The sequence below is a fragment of the Anarhichas minor genome, unplaced genomic scaffold (assembly GCF_050575085.1).
Source record: "Anarhichas minor isolate MPS153535 unplaced genomic scaffold, ASM5057508v1 ptg000084l, whole genome shotgun sequence".
Classification (NCBI taxonomy): domain Eukaryota; kingdom Metazoa; phylum Chordata; class Actinopteri; order Perciformes; family Anarhichadidae; genus Anarhichas; species Anarhichas minor.
Genome location: NW_027466530.1, coordinates 327,827 through 348,030, shown reverse-complemented (window position 1 = coordinate 348,030; position 20,204 = coordinate 327,827). Strand labels below are relative to the sequence as shown.

At 42.1% G+C, this 20,204-nt stretch overlaps 2 protein-coding genes across 6 annotated transcripts in view; one reads left to right on the top strand and one right to left on the bottom strand.

The window, feature by feature from the left end:
- The window catches only part of ankfn1a (ankyrin repeat and fibronectin type III domain containing 1a), a 74,046-nt gene extending 67,431 nt beyond the window's left edge, over positions 1 to 6,615 (bottom strand). For 3 of the 4 annotated variants that reach the window (XM_076081665.1, XM_076081667.1, XM_076081666.1), the window contains exons 1-3: positions 6,044 to 6,615; positions 3,933 to 4,060; positions 2,902 to 3,120 (exon numbers count right to left, since the gene is read on the bottom strand). In XM_076081665.1, the coding sequence (XP_075937780.1) occupies positions 2,902 to 3,120; positions 3,933 to 4,048 (335 nt within the window). In that variant the 5' untranslated portion in view covers positions 4,049 to 4,060; positions 6,044 to 6,615. Of the gene's footprint in view, positions 1 to 2,901; positions 3,121 to 3,932; positions 4,061 to 6,043 lie in introns of those variants that run through there. The other variant, XM_076081669.1, reaches the window with a different exon arrangement.
- An 8,744-nt stretch (positions 6,616 to 15,359) lies between these two features.
- Positions 15,360 to 18,636, top strand: LOC142938365 (transmembrane protein 100-like). Of its 2 annotated transcripts, none has more exons than XM_076081672.1 (2): positions 15,360 to 15,492; positions 17,398 to 18,636. In XM_076081672.1, the coding sequence occupies exon 2, from the start codon at positions 17,441 to 17,443 to the stop codon at positions 17,918 to 17,920; it is 480 nt and encodes a 159-aa protein (XP_075937787.1). In that variant the 5' UTR covers positions 15,360 to 15,492; positions 17,398 to 17,440; the 3' UTR covers positions 17,921 to 18,636. The 2 variants fall into 2 exon arrangements, with proteins under 2 accessions (XP_075937787.1, XP_075937788.1); XM_076081673.1 differs by having other exon boundaries at positions 15,364 to 15,662.
- Positions 18,637 to 20,204: the final 1,568 nt, after the last annotated feature.

Genomic DNA, 20,204 nt, shown 5'->3' with positions numbered 1-20,204 from the left:
AACAACCAGGTCCCTCCTGGAGAGACAGCGACAGGAGGAGACTGAGGACCTAGAACATCGACCTCCGAGTCTTTGAAGCGCTCAAGAAGAACATCTACAGCTCCATGACATCATCAGCTGATGAAGACCATGTGATACGATCAAAAGCTGCTGGACGAACATTAGCGTGTCAGCTGATTAATTCAGTAGTGAACCCGACACCGAGGAAGTGGACACGCGTACGTCCGGTGGTCCTGATTAGGGTTGGGTACCGAAAAGCGGTGCCAATATAGCACCGGTTCCTATACGTCCGGTATCTACCGGACCGAAACGCAACGCAGATTTCGGTGCTTCCTTTCGGTGCCTGAGCCGATTGAAATACTTGTTTTACACTACTCTGATGACTCCGTCCTGGCAGCAGGTAACGATAGCCTCGGTCCTCCGCTCCTCACTCATAGTATTATTACAACGGGGTACTTAGCGCTGCCGCTCATAAGCACAACATCCACAGGCACGCGAAAGCTTCTTCGTCTTTGAGGTGTAGTGGCGGTTGGCAAACGATGAATTGGCGCATTACTGCCACCAACTGATAAAATAAAATAAGTCAGGAGAGGTGTCGTATTTTGCCAGAGAAGGCAAATATGCTCATATTTCTGCAAAATAATTGCTGAAGTTTGAAGCTGTAGTGTGTGTACAGAGTGTTTTGTATTTATTTATATTTATTTAAGTACACTGTAAACTGTTAACAGTTAATATATTGTTCAGGCACCGTTTAGGCACCGGTATCGTTTTAAAAGTATCGTTTTAGCACCGGTATCGGAAAAAAACCAAACGATACCCATCCCTAGTCCTGATACCTGTCCTCTGAGACCACGTAGCTCCTCCAGAACCCTCTGACCCTCTTCCTCCTCCTCAAGACCTGGTCCATAAGCTGAGTCCAACTCCACATCTGAGACCGGCGTTACGAAACAACCCGCACTTCACGATTTTACTGGTTTAGTTTTTAGAGAATGAAAATATTTGAGGATTCGAACAGAAACATAATCACACAGGACTGAAGAGGAGGTCCAGTGCTGCAGGACCAGGTCTGTTCAGGTGTTCAGAGACCAACAGGGGTGTTACCTTACCTCACTGTGTGTGTGTGTGTGTGTGTGTGTGTGTGTGGTGCTTGAGATATCTCGGTTTATCAGTCAGGAGCTCTTTGTGTCAAATGAAAGGAAACCCTCAACTAATCCAGAGAGGAGGGAGACTAGTGTTGCATTTACTTGCAGTAGGAAAAGTCAACATCCTCACGATTCGGCTGCGTAACATCGTGGCTTTAAAGTGCCGTTTGTTTTGTGTGTTATTGATGTGAGAACATGTTGTACCTGCAGAGCTGCAGCTGGATGTTGGTGAACACATGAAGAGATGCTCTGGTTTAGAACATGAGAAGCGTCCTTTGGTCTCCTACAGAGTCTGTGAACTGTTAGTAAAATGTCTTTTTCTAGTTCCTCCGGCTCAGAAAAGCCTCTTTTCTACCATGACAGATTTAATGACCGGCCTCCAGATCCCTTCAGACCTGCTGCAGGATTTAAGATCCTGAGAATCAGCCTCACAAACTACTTGACGTGGTCCTCACACATCTCCATTCTGGAGAAGAAAAAGATCAGAAACTTAAGAAGTCAGAACCTCAGTGGTCCTCATCTACTGAGCTTCAGTCATATTGGTGACAAGAGGCGCCTGCAAAGAGCTGAAAGGAGGTTAAAAGACAGGAAACCCTGCTGAGGTGTAGAAAGAGGTTCAGAAGTATCAGCTGCTTGTTGTGTGTTGTTCTTATGTATTAAAATTAGACTACAATCTGCATTTAGTTGTGCAGCCCTGATGTACAATGACCTCGTTAGTTGATGAAGAGGCTTCATGAGGACCGACACGTCGTCTAAACTTTCCTGAGACTCCTAATAGTTTCCTCCTAAAGAGCCCTCACACTCATAATAACCACACTTCCTGGTTCTAGCAGGACGTCCCCCCCCCCCACCCCCCCGGGCTCCCTGCAGGCTCTTATCTCTCTCTACATAACTGCCATCACCATGGAGAAGGACAAATACTTTATGAGCTACAACAACTGAGAAGGAAGAGGAGGAGGAGGAGGAGAGGATGTTAGGCAGCTGAGTCTCTACTTAAACACCGTCTAAAGGAGACATCAGAACCTGTATTCGGTCTGCAGAAAACATTCGAACCAGCGATCTAATGCGTGTCGAACAACTAAATGTACAGCGAGCAGCTGTTTCAGGAAACTATGTGTTCATGATGTGTTCAAAGTCTGCAGGAGGAACCAGTGAGTCAGAATGTTGTCCTTTGAACTAAATGAATAAGTGAAGCTGATGAACTAGTTGTAAATGTGAAACACATGTTTAATGAGTTACTGGTGGATTCTCACAGCAGACAGATTAAGATCCATAAACACACTCTTCAATAGTTAAGAGTTAATATAACTGAAGTACTGCGGTCCGTTAACCTGAGACATGTTGTGTAAAACACCCTGAACAGAGTCCATCAAGTAAAGTCAATTTGATCAATTTAACAAAATTGCTAAACATAAATTCATTATTAAGATTTATTTAACACCGTTATCGTCTGCATTTGCACTTTAAATAAAAAAATGTATCAACTAAATAAATGTCTCCAGGTAAAAAGACTAAACTTTGTGACAAAAACAAAACAACTTATGACTTTCTTTTGTCTCCTTGTTTGTGGACGAGCATGACATTTTGTAAATTTACATAAATAAAATGTAAATAAAGCGTGTTAGTTTAGTGGCTGCTTGTCTGGCTCGTGAGGCTCGATTGATCGGTGCATCATTACGATAACGTCTCTCTCTAAATCACGATCAAATAATCTGCAGTAACGTTAAATATTCACTCATTCAAACACCTTTGAACCGACCTGAGTGGTGTCTCCGTCGCTCCTGGATCGCTGCAGGAGGAGCGACGGCAGTTGGAGGGCGGGGACGAGGAAGAGGAGGAGAAGTTGGATGCATGTGATGAAGAGGAGGAGGAGGAGATGCGGGTGGAGTCCAGGGCTCTGGGCAGCAGCAGTGAGGACGGCATGCACAGCCATGTCTCCAGGTTGGAGAACTTGGAGTAGCTCAGCATCTCCAGAACACTGAGACACAAAATCAAACAACTTTATTTTAATAATACTCCTTTAAACTGTGACAAATGGAAAGGTGGAAAAAGAGACAATATATTTTAAAAAAGGACACAAAAGGCTCTTTTTAAAAGATGTGCACTCATTTTGCATCGGACACTTTATTGGGAGGCCGTTTCAGGGCAGAGGAGCAATAAAAAGTTAAAGTTCCATCACTCTTCAAGTCCTGAGGCTCCTCTCAGAGGTCAAAGGTCGACAGGCTCATTGTGCACCTCCGCTCGGCTCTACAGAGCTTCACAGTGAGTTTCAGCTCGTAGTTAATCTGTCCGACAGACGCAGTTAGAGACCAGCTGGTGAGCATAGCGGAGCATTTAGCAGCTAAAGAGACACATATTCCCCTCAGATATTGGAGGTGGAGACCAAACACAGAGCTAGAAGAGAGAACAGGACTTTCATCTGGTGACACATATTCGAAACCGTTTGCTAACAAGTTCAACGCGTCAACTTAAAAAGGTGATTAAGCTGCCCCTGAGTTCCCCAATAAAACATTGGTTATTGAAAGCTTAAAACCCTGAAAACATCATATCTTAACTTTAAAAAGAAATGCAGAAATCTCTCATGAAATAATCAAAAACACTGTCGGATCCAGTCGCTCTTTATGAGAAGCTGATTGAATACAATACATCATCAAGGACTTTTGACGTCAGTGCGGAAAAAGTTCGATGTGAGAGAACAACATGGAAACAGATCAGGAACAAAATAGAAGAAGTAAAACATAATCAATTTGAATATTAGAAACATAGCGTTGACCACTAAGAGCCAGTTACCTCTCCTCTCCCCCTCCTGGGAGCTCATCTCTCTCGTCTTCGGCTTGGAAGACGCAGGAAGTCCTGGAGTCCCGCGATGACAGCAAAACACTGGAGTTATCAGAGTCCACGGACATCTTCAGCCATATCTGTATAGGATCAGAGAGGGGAACTGGTCAGCTAACGGGTCAGCTAACGGGTCAGCTAACGGGTCAGCTAACGGGCTAAACACAAACATACAGGTGGAACACAAATGTTCTGGACTTTACAGGTACAGGTGGACACACTAAACACGAGGAAGGCGGCCATATATGTTGTTTTGCTGAATTAATTATTACACAGGTGTTCAGTAACTAATTCAGCAGCATTATGAGGAGTCCAGATGAAATGTCTTACAGGTGTGCAGGTGTTAGTGGTCAGTTTAACTCATGGTTAGGTTATTTTAACCAGTAAGAGGCTAGCTAGTAGCATAGCAAATCTCACTGATAGTTAGCCAGCAGCTAACTTGTGTTAACAACGTATAAGTTAATTGATAACTAGCTGGAAACATTTGCTTGTTAGATAGTAAGTTAACAGAGCTGATTAGCTGGAATTTTCAGCTTGTTAATCAGTTGGTAGTTAGCATGTAAGATCAGTTTGTTATTTGATTTGCTAGACGTAACATTAACTTGTTAGTTAATTAGTTAGTTAGTTGCTAAATAGCTCTTCTTGGAAGTACCATTAGCTTTTTAATTAGTTCCTAGTTAGCTGGTAGGATTCGCCGATAAGCTTGCAGGTAACATTAGCTTGTGTGCTAGTTTGAAGCTACCTATCAGGATTACCTTGTTTGTTAGTTGGCTAGTTAGCTTGTTAGTTGGTGAGCATGTAAAATTGCTAGTTAGTAGTTTACTAACTCATAACATTGTTAACTGGTTCGCTAGCTGGTAACAACTTGTTAGTTGGTTATCTCAATCCAGGTAATAGAGGTAATAGTGTTGCGTTAATGTAACGTTACTTTAACTAGCGGTACTTTAAAGTAACGTTACTTTAAAGTAACGTTACTTTAAAGTACCCTAACCCTTAACGTTAAAGTAACGTTACTAAAGTATGTTACTTTAACGTACCGCTAGTTAACATTAAAGTATGTTACTTTAACGTACCGCTAGCTAACATTAAAGTATGTTACTTTAACGTACCGCTAGCTAACATTAAAGTATGTTACTTTAACGTACCGCTAGTTAACGTTAAAGTATGTTACTTTAAAGTAACGTTACTTTAACGTTAAGGGTTAGGGTACTTTAAAGTAACGTTACTAAAGTATGTTACTTTAACGTACCGCTAGTTAACATTAAAGTATGTTACTTTAACGTACCGCTAGCTAACATTAAAGTATGTTACTTTAACGTACCGTTAGCTAACATTAAAGTATGTTACTTTAACGTACCGCTAGTTAACATTAAAGTATGTTACTTTAACGTACCGCTAGTTAACATTAAAGTATGTTACTTTAAACTAACGTTACTTTAAAGTACCCTAACCCTTAACGTTAAAGTAACGTTACTAAAGTATGTTACTTTAACGTACCGCTAGTTAACATTAAAGTATGTTACTTTAACGTACCGCTAGCTAACATTAAAGTATGTTACTTTAACGTACCGCTAGCTAACATTAAAGTATGTTACTTTAACGTACCGCTAGTTAACATTAAAGTATGTTACTTTAAAGTTAAAGTTACTTTAAAGTAACGTTACTTTAAAGTACCCTAACCCTTAATGTTAAAGTAACGTTACTTTAACGTAGCGTTACTCCTGCTGCAGTTAAACTGTGCATGAGGCGTTCAGGAACGATAATAACTGACATTTGAATCGTTTGTTAGTAATTTGAAGGCGGTAATGATTACTGACTGGACTAGTTACCCATAATGTCAGAATGTTAGAGCACACAGAGAAGAGGTGTGATTAAATGTGACCACACGTGGCTCATGTTGTCATTAGAAGAGGAAACACCCGGTGACAGCGACACACCAGTAGAACCAGTTAACAACCCAGTTCAACTCCCAGCTAAAGTCCATGTCAGTACTTTGTCCTTTAAAACGTCGGTTTTCAGTCAGAAATGTGTCTCTGCAGAGTGAAACCACAGAAGAAGAAGTTTACCGTCTTTGAGTCCTTCTTCTTCTGCAGAATTAATGTCGTCTCTTCTTCTTCTTCTTCTTCTTCTTCTTCTTCTTCTTCTTCTTCTTCTTCTTCTTCTTCTGCTTGTTTTCCCAGAGCAGAAACATCTGCTCACACTAGTAACGTGTCTTTGTGCTGCTGCACGTCAAACATCCCAAAATACACAGAGAGTCAGTCTCACGTTTCACTGGTTCACTCACCGCACTGACGCCCAGTCCGGGCCGAGCGTCAATACTGTGTGAGTCTGAGGAACCAGTCAATTAACTGGGGACGAGTCACTGGGGAGGGTCCCAAACTAGACGAATCCTCTACTGACAAGGACTAGTATGAGGGGAGTGTACTAGAGTAGTATTCTGCAGGAGGGGGATACGATTTATATCTTTAGTTCACACTGGAGGGTTCACTTGAAAGGAAAGGAAATGACAGGACAGGAAAGGAAAGGAAAGAAGAATGTAAGGAAAGGAAAGGGAATAAAAGAAAGAAAAAGACAGAAAAGGAAAGGAAAGGAAATATTTTTTTAAAACGTATTATTATTATTACATATATACAGTGGCGGCTGGTCAATAGAGGGCGATATGTATATATATAAAGGGTTTAGTCTCTCCTGCTCTCTCTCACTTTAATTGTATTCATAATAAAGTTATTGAGGGAAACATCAGATCATGAAAACACAAATCTTTCTAATAAATGAAGAAAGTTGTTTGTGGTCCTTTTGTTGTTCAGACTACAATGAACATTTATTTAAACCAGATGTTGAATCAGAAACCTAATCAAATATAAAGCTTGAGTTTAATCTGTGATCCGTCTTCACTGTTTACATGTTGAAAAAAATCTCATCAGTCCGATCGGCTGCAGCGTCCAATCACATGACTGATGAACAGTGAGGGGGCGTGTTGGCCGTTAAAACACTTCCTGGAAGTCTGTTCTCGTGGGTCCTCGCTCATGGCTCCTCAGAGATCCCTCCTCTCTCCTCCCTCCTCTCTCCTCGATCCTCGCTCCTCAGAGCAGAAATAAGAGCTTTGGGACGGCCGTCAATACGACGGCGCAGAACAACTTCCGGTTCGAGCGAGGACCGAGGAGCGAGGAAATGATCCTCGCTTGAACCGGAAGTTGTTCAAGCAATGACTTGGGATGTACCCTAGGGTACATCCCAAGTCATTGCTTGAACCCTAGGGTACATCCCTAGGGTACATCCCTAGGGTACATCCCAAGTCTCTTATTTGTCATTTCCTCGATTCCGGTTGAACCGTTTCAATCGAAACGGTTGAAAGCGATCCTCGCTTGAACCGGAAGTTGGAAATTACGTCTTATGGAGGACGTCTTTAGCAGGACGTCTGATGGAGGACGTCTGATGTACCCCAAGACCCGTTTGAGAGGAGAACTTTGAGGAGAAGCTTCAGGCCAAAGAGCTGATATCAGATCAGCCTGACCTCACAATCAGACAGCAGACTAGCGGGAAAGGGAAGCAGTACATGCGAAGCTTCTGTACTAGCTGAACACCAGACAGGTTTGGCTAGCTGCATGACGTCATGCTAATAACTTATTTAGCTTTTTAAAACAACGGGGACAGATCCAGCACGGACAGTTAGGGAGTGAGGGACATGAAGCACCTGCTGAGACATGATGTATAGTTATAAATACATCATTATATATATATATATATATATATATATGTGTGTGTGTGTGTGTGTGTGTTTTATATTATAGTGAATATTATTATATGATATATATATTATTATATGATATATATATTATTATATGATATATATATTATTATATGATATATATATTATTATATGATATATATATTATTATATGATATATATATTATTATATGATATATATTATTATATTATACTGAGACTATATTAACATGTCCTGACGTGTTTATCAAAGTGTTATTTACTGCTTTTTTTCATGTTGGAATAAAGGTTAAATATTTAACTGTAAAGTATTAATACGTGTTTGATACCTTAATGTTTGTGCATTAAATCATTCTGGGATGTTTGATGAAGTTGATTGATGAGGCTCAGCCCTACAGAGAACATGTTCCACCAGACGACGCTGGTTATATATCATTTATAAAGAATATTTTTAGTGTTTCGTTGCACAAACTTTGGTGTTTTTCATATTTCTGGATTAGTGAGTTTTTTAACGAAGATAGTGATTTATTATTACTATTACACTATAATAATAATAATAATAAATACTGTCGTTTTCCACCAGCAGGTGTCGCTGTGTCCTCACTAGTTTAGGTCTCCTTTAAACAGGAAGGAACTCCAGACACAGAAGAATAAATCAAACTTCATTGTACACAAATACATGTGAAGTTCAACGAGACAAAGGTTTTTGAAAATAAACAAGGTGGCGTCCATCTTTGTCTCCTGGTGACAGTGTTCCTCTGTTTGAACGTCATCATTGATGTGAGAGAGAGACAACTTTTATATGAATATACTTATATATATATATAATAACTTGAGTTAAATATTAGTTTATTTACTCTGATATCTGTCTGTAAACTTCTGGAATATTCAGTCATGGACGAGTCGGCGCTGGAGCAGTTCTTAGATGGATTCATTGATGATGTGAGTACAAACTAACCTGAAGCGTTAATTAAAAACTCACTAATATGAACATTGTAAAACATTTCACTGTACATTTACAGTACATTACTGGCAGTAAGATATTTATAATATATATATACATCTCAAAAGATTACAGCAACTTACTGTAATCAAAACATACAGCTATTTGCTTTAATAATTCAAACATGACAATGTTTTCACCAGCAAGATGAAGTACAATTCTCAGTCTCTGTACTGTATCCTAGAATTACAGTAAATTATTGTAAAAACAAAATATACAGTTATTTGTCAGCTGTAAGTAGTAAATTACTGTGAAAGGACATCCAGTGGGATAATGTGAACATTCCCAGAATGCATTGCTCTCACAGCAGTATGAGCATAATACAGTAAGTCACTGTAAATGTAGTGTGACAGTTTAGTTTCATGTTTTAAAAATAATCAGTAACCTCCCAAACGTTTTTATTAAACTAACGTGAGGAAGTTTGTTGGGGACTATTTTCTGTGGTGGATTGATCCTCATAGTGTCAGTATAGGATCATGTTACTGTTGTGGGTTCTTTCGTGGGATTTGTTGACCATAAATAAAACGTAGAACACCATCAGATGCACACACAGATGCAGGACTCCTGGATGGAGGAGGTGAACGAGGAGCTCCTCTCTCTGCCCGATGAGCTGCTCACGCTGCTCGAGGACGACTCAGGTACGACAAGTAAATGTGGAGCAACTTTTTATTGTAAGTCTTAAAAAAGTCCTAAAAAAGTCACAGTATAGTGCATCGAAATAATAAGTAAAAAAAGAAAAGTTCATAGTATAGCATCTCGAAAATGTCATAAAAAAAGTAAAAAGTCAGCAAAGTATGTCTAAAGAGTCCTAGTGTGTTGAAGGAAGTAAAGAGACAACATCGTATGGTAAGTCCAAAAAAGTCACAGAGTTTGTCGTCATAGTTATCGTCATCGTATAAATAAGAAGAAAGTCAAAATATAGTCCATCAAAAGAAGTCCTGGTATCGTGAGTCACGTATGACGTAATCATGTGTGAACACGGTTTCAACCTTCCACTGCACCAGACTACCAGCAGAGAGCACAACAGAGCTGCGTGACAGCAGCACCAGGCTGGACTACAGCTCCCAGAATGCCACAGCAGCGGCTCCAGAGCTGCCGGGTGGGTCGTCCCCTGAGACACAGCAGCCAGAGATCCTCTTCCAGATAAAGTGAGTCACCACAAGGTGCATTTAGTAGCTGCAAACCACAGGTAGAGAGACCAGAGACCAGAGACTAGAGACTAGAGACCAGAGACCAGAGACCAGAGACTAGAGACCAGAGACCAGAGACTAGAGACCACAGACAAGAGACCAGAGACTAGAGACCACAGACAAGAGACCACAGACAAGAGACAAGAGACCAGAGACTAGAGACCACAGACAAGAGACCAGAGACTAGAGACCACAGACAAGAGACCAGAGACTAGAGACCACAGACAAGAGACCAGAGACCAGAGACTAGAGACCACAGACAAGAGACCAGAGACTAGAGACCACAGACAAGAGACCAGAGACTAGAGACCACAGACAAGAGACCAGAGACCAGAGACTAGAGACCACAGACAAGAGACCAGAGACTAGAGACCACAGACAAGAGACCAGAGACTAGAGACCACAGACAAGAGACCAGAGACTAGAGACCACAGACAAGAGACCAGAGACTAGAGACCACAGACTAGAGACCAGAGACTAGAGACCAGAGACTAGAGACCAGAGACCACAGACCAGAGACCAGAGACCAGAGACCACAGACAAGAGACCAGAGACAAGAGACAAGAGACCAGAGACAAGAGACCACAGACAAGAGACCAGAGACCACAGACAAGAGACCAGAGACCACAGACAAGAGACAAGAGACAAGAGACTAGAGACCAGAGACTAGAGACCAGAGACCACAGACAAGAGACCAGAGACCACAGACAAGAGACAAGAGACAAGAGACCAGAGACTAGAGACTAGAGACCAGAGATCAGAGACCACAGACTAGAGACCACAGACAAGAGACCAGAGACAAGAGACCAGACACCAGAGACCCAGACTAAGACCTGGACTCTGCAGGTACAATCACCAGAGACCAGGACAGAGACTAAGACCTGGACTCTGCTTCATTAAGGTGCAAACCAAAGACTTTTGACGCAGGACTTGGTTGTCTAGAAAAACATAAATTATCACATATTTTACTGAATATTGGAGGATAACGATCGTCAGATCCTCAGACTTCTGGTCTCATTCTTTTTAAAACCCACTGATTCATTAGAGGACAATTTAAATAGTGGAGCGCTTAAATCTATGAGTTCCAGTCTCAAAGTGATAGAGAACAACCTGTAAACCTTGTTGTGTTTCAGGTTAACAATTCGCTCATCATGAGGATCCGTAAGCCGCCAACCACAGGGATGTTCTACGAATCTGGAAACCTCGCCTGTTTTGGAGCCAGAAGGTCCGTCTGGACTCTTCATCAGTACCTGTGGATCTGCAGGTGTTTTTGCTGACGGTGCATCGACCTCCTCTCTCTCCCCTCAGTGAGGAGCAGTCGCAGCTGGCCACCCGGAGGTTCGGTCGCATCGTGCAGAAGCTTGGCTTCCCCGTCCGCTTCCTGGACTTCAAGATCCGGAACATCATGGCCGTGTGCAAGACCTTCCCAGTCCGACCGGAACATCTGGCCCACCATCAGTCCTGCAGGTGAGGAGATGTCGGCTGTGGTTACACGAAGCCACAAGCTCCCATCTGGATGTACCAGGTCCTGTTAACGGGTCCTCTGAAAGGGTTTTAGTGCTTTAGGGGGATTTTTAGCGACAAAGACCGGATGTATGGCATCTTTAGACAGGATATACACAGGAATACATGTGTATTCTCATGTAGTACTTGTAGTACTTGTAAATGATCATGTAGTACATGTGTATTATCATGTAGTACTTGTGTATTTGTGTCTCTCTCCACAGTTATGAACCAGAGCTGTTTTCGGGTCTCTTCTACAAGAATAATCAAATCTCCGTCTCCATCTACTCATCTGGAAAATTGTGTCTGAGCGGTAACTCACCTGTGTTTGTGTCCTCACACTGATTGGTTGACTGACTGACTGACTGACTGACTGACTGATTGATTGATTGATTGATTGATTGATTGATTGATTGATTGGTTGGTTGATTGGTTGGTTGATTGGTTGGTTGATTGGTTGATTGACTATATGATGATCCATACACCACAGAGTTACTTCAGGAGGTCATTGAGGTCCTTTAAGTCTTGTCTTGTGTTGAATTTCAGGAGCTAAAAATGAAGACGAGGTCCAACAAGCGTTTCATGAACTCTGTCAGATCCTGAACCACTCCAGGAGGCCCTGAAGCTGCTCCTGTTCACTTTAAACTGTTAAATATATAATATAATAAATAAATACTTGTTTTACAGTCACTGGATTGTTTCTCTTAAAAAACGATTCAGATAATTCATTAGGAAAGGTGAGATCAATTCAAAATAAAAGACACAATATCAGACAATAAGACCCTCTGCTATAAATCATCCATTCATTTATTCATTAATTATCATCTCTGCATCTTAACTGAAGGTACATTGAAGGTCCTCTAAAGTACAAACGCCGACCAAACGTCAGTATTTGACGAGTCGGGAGTGAGAACGTGTCAGAAGACAAACTGTTAACGACATCCATCGGCAGGATGACAGCCGCCCCAGTGGAGTGTACACCATCTATCCTCCTGGAGAGAGGTCTGCTGTTGTTCTGGAGAATATTCCTAAACCCGCTTTGTGTCTTTTAATGCTGAAATACATAAAACCAAAAACCAGGTTGTCTTTTAAGTATTTATTCTCTGAGCAGAGAAGGTTCAATCATCACAACAGAATGCGTTCAGTCTCAGTGAGGAACCAAGAAACAGGTGAAGAAGCTTTCTTTATACAAAATGAGCAGCGGTGGGCCGACGGCCGATGTTACAGACTTGTGGTCTCAGACTGAAAGGATCAACAATGAACAACAAACGTCCAGCAACCAAAGCAGCGGCCCAAAGGCCTCGGTGCTGGAACGTCCTCATACAACACAGTTAGTTATCTGTGAACAGAGAGGAGAACTCTTCTTCTGCACAACAGACACGGTGACGATTATTCTTCCACATATTTATTTCAAAAACCTCCTTCAAGTTTTATTTTGCGGTGAGTTGTAGTGTAACGTTTGTCTTCTTCAGGGACATAAAAACTGGACTTCTTGTGTTTTTATTTGTTCTTGTTGCGAGCAGCTCAGTGAACTCTCAGCACACACCTGAGCTGCTCGTCTCTCTGTGTTCATGTTCATCTTCACATCCTGTCTCTGCTCTGTTTCTCTCTAATAACATCCTCTCATCCTAATAATACCACATGTTAAGCATGCTGACAGTAACACATCCTGTATTCATCACTCTGTACTCTCACATATCACTCCTCACCACAGCACCACGTGGAGGAAAATAGTCCCTGAGAAAGTCACTTCTTCTTCCTCCTTTGTGTTGGTTGGAAGCTTCACTGAGCAGCTGTTTGGTAACAACACCGACGCGTCTCAGAGCAACGAGCAGAGAAAGAAAAGCAGGAACACTTTGGTTTCATAAAGAGCATTAAAGAAGCTGCTGTGAGACATTTTATTTTGAAAGTCTTTTCTTAGTTTCTGGGTCGCATGAAGCTGCAAAAGAAAAATGCAAAGTCAACTTTTCCGCTTTTGGTCTGAGCCAAAAGAAAAGAACGAGATTACAGATGAATCCACAGGAAGGAAGCTGCAGCCTGAAACATCTGTTAGTGAAGAGGAAGTGAGAGGAGGACGTCTCCAGAGAGATCTCCACTCACGTCAGCTACACACAGAGACGGGGTTTAGATCTGGTCCAGGTCTAATGAAGTCCTCCATGTTTTCATGAGAACCTTCAGGCTGATATTAAAACATTAAAAGACTGATCTGAGTCTCTCACCAGGTCTCAGGGTTTCGGGGCTCCTGCTTCTCTCTCCGGCGCTGGTGACCCCCTCGATCCGGATCAAAGCCCCCCCCTCGCTGACCTCCGAGAGGTTCATCGGCAACAGCCAAAAAGCTCAGGGTCAGAAAACGAGTCCAGATGTTCCCAGCTGGACTTTGGAGTGGAGATTTAAATCTGACGGCGTTTTTTCAGCTTCAGCACCTGCGTCTGTTTGTGGAGGACTTTAGACCTGCAGGGACCCAGAATCCAGACCCCGTCCTCTCTGGGGTCAGGGGAACCACATGTAAAAAACAGTAGGGCTGTAACTTCCCGTTGTGCTGGTCAGGCTGCAGCTGCACCGAGAGCTGTCAGAGCGGTGAGACCGGGACCAGGACCAGGACCAGGACCAGGACCAGGGCCAGGGCCAGGACCAGGACCAGGACCAGGGCCACCTGCAGCTAACTGATCACATGACCCACCATTGAGGAATAAGTAAAGCTTGTGACCTTTTCAAATGTTTGAAACGATTCAAACTGTCAGATTGTTTTATTTCAGAAGTCATTTAATAATTAAAAGTCATAATTGTGATTATAATATAGTTGTAATTATAGCTATAGTTCATTTTGTCTGTTTTTCACTCTGTTGTTTCGTTTTTATTTGTCCTCATTCTGAAATGTTCTTCTTTGTTTTAGTCTCGTTTTTGTCGTTAAAAAAGGTTTTCAACAGAAATATTTCATCATATTTTAGTTGATTGAATGAATTCTGCTATAAAGAGGCAATAAGAATCAGAAGAGATTCTAAAAACAGGGACAAACATTTACTGTGAAGATAGAAACAGACTTCTGTCGCCTGCAGAGACTCATTGGACCACCGAGGACCAAGAGACCGGGGCTGTTTGGAGGCGTCAGAGAATAATACGATGTTTACAGATGTTTACAGATGTTTCAGGGTTCACGTTGAGGGTGGAGGCCTCCTGTGGTGGGGGGTGGGGGGTGCAGGAGGATTCAGGGAGAAGAAATCAGAAGAAGACAGAAAGACGCAGCTTGATGTCGGTCAGCAGAACATCTGTTGTTTACTTTGTTTGTCCTATTTTTCTTGTGTTGCAGATCGACGACAGCTGTTCATTACATTGAGCATCCTTGTGTTGCATCATGACAATATCCTTGACTCCTTGAATCCTTGAATCCTTGAATCCTTGAATCCTTCTCTTCACTGAGTGAATCCTCTGATTTCAGTGATTTCCTTTTGAAGTGAACTGAAATTTCTTCATTTTAAATGCCGCTTAGTTTCTACTTTTGTATATTTTTGTTTCCTCTTATTGTGGATTCATGTTTTGGGTCGTGAGGAAGAAGAAGAACAAGTGTTTATAAATGAATATAAGACGTAAAATGCATCCTATAAACAAGGTTGACCCCAAATATTGAAATACACATCTGCTTCATAATCCTAACCCTCGTGATATAAAGCTATAAGAAAGGGAAAAATAAGGTGTATTTAAGGTGTATTTTAAGGTGTATTTAAGGTGTATTTAAGGTGTATTTAAATGTGTATTTAAGGTGTTTTTAAGGTGTATTTAAATGTGTATTTAAATGTGTAATTAAGGTGTTTTTAAGGGAGTTTGCATCGATGAAGGAGGTTTAGGAAACACGTGAAGTTACTTTATGGGACATGAGTGTGTTTTCAGCACCAGCTGAAGGGAGGAAAGAGTTAAAACTTTTCTTGTTGGACCAGGAGGAGGTACAGGAGGAGGTACAGAGGGGGGGAGGAGGGGGGGAGGAGGGGGGGGAGTCCCCCAGTTTTTTCTATTGATAGCTATATTCCCTCATTTATTCCTGCAGTCAGGACGATGCAGAGACGGCCTGTGGAGCTCAGAGGATGAAGAGCTGCAACAGTAAGGGTTTCTATTTCTAATGTTAATGTGTGTGTGTGTGTGTGTGTGTGTGTGTGCTCTGCAGTCTTTCATCATCACAGACGGCTGATCTCAGAGCAGCGAGGTGAACCTCCAAATGTTCTTGAAGCTCTTTTTAGAGCCATGAATCTAAAGTTAACAGATTGAAGGAGGTTTGTATGAATAAGTTCACAGTCTGTGTAACAATGACGGTATTTTATAATTATAGACTGATTGACTTTGGTTCACAACTTAAATTACATTTTTTTCCATTCATGCTCAGAATGTTATTTTAAACACAAATGAAGAGACAAGATTTTATGCACAAACTGGATTTGTACAAAAATGAAGACAAATAAAAGTCACGCTGAGTTTCTGAAATAACGTTCTGTGGCTGATTATTAGTCTGCAATGTTTAAAGAAAATGTTCATTCAAAGAGATTTCTCAGAGATCGGAGAACAGATTTAAAGCAGTCGTGATGTGTTTGACCCTTTTTTCTCATCGTTTCACAAGATAAACATCTTCCTGTGTTTGAGTGAACTCAGACGTTTACAGTCTTCTCTAAATAAAATATGAAATCAACGTCAGAGGACGGGACACTAAATGAATCTGAATTCATTTTCTGAAACCTTTCAGTTTTTCTGCAGACGGAGGACGAGCAGCGTTTAGAGATGAACTTTAGACGTTTCGTTTTAAGGAACACAGTTGGACACTATTTAAGGTGGACTGAGATAATCCAGATTAAACATGGTGGTCATATTAAAGACATATTAGCAGCCTTGGACACAATAATAGAAATAGAGCATTAATGATTAGTTTGTTGTCAAACAATCATTTGAATATTACCCAGCTGTCTTTGGGTTTTTAACTCGTGCTTTAAAGCGAGGTCGGTCACACGGCTCCTCATGGTGACCGATGCTGCACAGTTAACCTGCAGAGACCGGCTCAGATGTTACAATACAGAGCAACGAAGAGCCAGATATATATTTATATATGTCAATAATCACTTTGATGTCTTTGATAATTAAATCAGAAAAGTCCAGTTTATAGTTTAAAACCCAATAAAAACATGAAGCTGCAGACTGTCAGATAGTTCATTAGATTCATTTACATTAATCAGATAGAAATGTGTTTTTAGACGTATCACTCATTTACTTTATTAACCAACACGCTGAAGATGTCAAACGTATTGAAAATACCTCTTTATAGCAGCAGCCTTACTTTAACTTTCACTTCTTATTGTATTCTAATATAATGTAATTGATTTAAATGTATTTCATGTTTTGCTGCTGCAGTGAATTCTGCAGGTTTTTAGGTCTCGGAGGACTTTTAATGAGACCGTTATTTCTAATGGATCCTGGTTCAGGATCTTCTGTTCATGAAGCCGCGACACTTCATCTGAGTCTCATTAACGCTAACGACAGCAGGACGTCACGGAGGCTCAGCGGACGCATTGTGGACGAGAACCTGGTGTTTCTGTAAAAAGCTTCATGTCACCAAACGTTGAAGGTTTTCCCCTCTGAACCGTCTTAATTATTAGTTTAATCATTTTTCTGTGAAATCGATCCATGTCACGTCGAGAGGTCGAAGTCAAAAGGCAACGGGACAATTCATGATTGTTGTTGATGCAAAAAAAACAGAATTAATCTTGTTTTTCGGCCGACTGATGGAAAACAGTTGAGAAAGATGAATTCAAGAGTTACAAATATTTAAATGATACAGCTATAGACTTATAGCTAATGTAGCAGCTACGGTTTGACAAACAGCAGATTGACTATAACTTTTAAAGAAACTTGACTTGCCACTGAAGACGTTTTATACTCTGTGAAAAAACAAAAATAAGAAAGTCCTTTACAGGCCACCGTAGTTGTGTCTAAACAACACAATCTTTCATTCTCTGTTCTCAGCTAGCTGCTCTGTGATTGGCTAATCGCTGACATCCGTAACGAGATGGCCCACCTCTTTCTCGCTAGTAAGATCGCCATGCCGGATGACCTCCACAGCAAAGGCGGCGCCAGGATCCCCAGGAGCGCCGCGAGGACGCCGACCTCCATCTCCGCCGAGAAGCCGAGCCACGACAAGACCAGTAAGGACCGTGGCGGCAGCGGCGTGACGACGCACGTCCCGCACGTCAACGAGGTCCAGCTGACAGCGGCAACCGGCGGCGCCGAGATGTCCTGCTACCGCTGCACCGTGCCGTTCGGCGTGGTCGTCCTCATCGCTGGCATTGTGGTCACGGCGGTGGCGTACACCTTTAACTCCCACGGGTCCACCATCTCGGTGCTGGGCCTGGTGCTGCTGTGTGCCGGACTGGGCCTGCTGGGGTCCAGCGCCGTATGCTGGAGGGTCCGACTGAGGAGGAAGAAGAAGGACAAACGGAGGGAGAGCCAGACCGCCCTCATGGCTAGCCAGGGGTACTGCGTGGCCTGATCGCCAGCAGGGGAGTTCAAGTTCAAGTCTGGTGGTTAAGATGAACCTGAACGCACCATGCTGACTAAAAGGTTAATGGACTTATGAACTTGTACTCCCTGCAGGCGGTGAGGACTCTGCAGACACCTCAGAGGACGAGAGACTGCGGTGGTTTCGAATAAAGGACGACAGAAAATAATTGATTATGGAGGCTTTGAACTCCAGACTGGACGATGGATGATGAACGATGGACGATGAGGTTAATAATCGATTCTACAAACTGATTCTTCAAAAAAAAAACATTTGATAATAAACATGTTTAGTTGAATCCCTCCAAAGCTCATCGACGGACAGAATCTCTGCAAATAAGCTATTAAAAGACAAAGGTACTCTGATGTTTCTTCATCTCTAATGAACTCCATCTGTGAGCTCAGCGGTCTGAAACGTTCCTCTGAGAGAAAACATGCTGCATCGTCTGCAAACATTCGATCTTTTAAGGGGAATACCTTAATGGCGAACTCATTGCAGAATAAAAGATTTAAAAAAAGAAACGTTCTGAATACTGAGCTCACAAACAGGGTTCGCCTCTGATATGCATGTTATATGTTTTAACTATTGTGCACTATGATCCAAATGTATTCCACCGTGTTAAAGTTGAACTGTTTAACTGATGGTTCATCTTATTTATTCTATGTCAGTAGATGTATTTGTTCTATTAAACTCAAGATTTAAATGACTTCTTTCTAATTGTCTCACTGAGGATTTTGTTTTGAGAGCAGGTCGAGGACGACTGTAAAGTTAGAGCTGTTATATTTAGTTGTGTTTATGTTGCCTAGCATCCCGCAGACACACCACCAGATAATAAAGTGGGGGGTAGGGGGGGGGGGGGGGGATTGCGTCATTTGGAGCAGGAGCCGGTGGTGCCGACGGCTAACGGTTACGAGTTGTCACTTCTGCAGTGCTAACTTTATCCTCACTGATGTGCAGCATCCTGGGAATGTGGAAGGAGGGGGAGAGACATAGATGGAGGAGGGAGAGAGAGAGGGAGATAAAGAGAGAGGGGGGGATGTAGTGTTGCATCATCTCGCTGGATCTTCAGACTCTCTGGAGGAGGTTCAGCTTCTTCTCATTCAACACTGAGACGCCTCACAGCTGATGAAGAGATGCTGTCTCATGACTTCTTTATAACACAAAGGTGTGAAGTGCTTTCAAGATAGAAACATTCAGCTTCTATTTAACATTTTTTGTGTTTTTACCGAAAACGATGAACTGAACTGTAATAAATGTGATTGTTTAAAGATTCTGTCTCTAAATGGACCATAAGTTACTAAATGAACATCATGCTGTATTGAAGACGACTTGAAACTAGAGATTGAGACCATAAACTCATGTTTACAATGTTTACTGAGGTAATAAATCAAGAGAGAAGTAGAGTCATTTTCTCATAGACTTCTATACAACCAGAGGAGTCGCCCCCTGATGGTCACTAGAGAGAATGCAGCTTTAAGAGATGAAGGATCGGCTTCACTCAGCAGAACCGAAGGTTGTCTCCTGGTCCAAAGTCAGCCGTTAAGGTGAATGTTTTAAAGGCGTCTTTAATACCTTTTGGTCCACTTTGGACACGTTAATATGTTTAACTGATGGCGGAGTAAAAAAGTTAGAGGATCAAGTTATCATGACTTATTTGTCCCTGGATATCTGTGCCAGATTCATGAAAGATTAGTTGAGATACAGCACAAAAATGTAAAACCAATGCCACGGCCAATAGCTGCTGGGGTGAGAGATATTTCCATTAACTCTCCCAGTTTATCCAGTTTGAGATACTTACCTGTTTGTTGGATAATAATTTGTGGGTAAATAATGATATAAATAATGATATTTGTGTTTCTGTGCTGCTTCGTGTGCGGACGGTTTCGGAGGGGAAATCCCGACCCTCCCTTCCCTTCCTGTAACACAGTGACCAGCTGAGGTGCAACACGGTGGCAGCCTCACCCCTTCCTCCACCCTTTTTAAACACACCCCAGACTCCCAGCCGGAGAAGGCCTGGCACGCAAAGAGACGGAGAGTCGGCACAGATCAGAAGGGATCGGCCGGAGAACAGGAAGCTGCTTTCTCTTCCTACACACCCTTTACCTAAACGTTGAAACGACTCTCCTGCAGACGAGTGATTGTTCTGTCATCAGGACTCAAGGTCTGCAGAGTCTAGAGAGACCTGGATCACACCTCTGGATCATCACCTCCTCCAACTGGGGTGGAAATAGTGGTGCATTTTGGAGTTCTGTTTCAAGATGGCTGCCAACGTGAT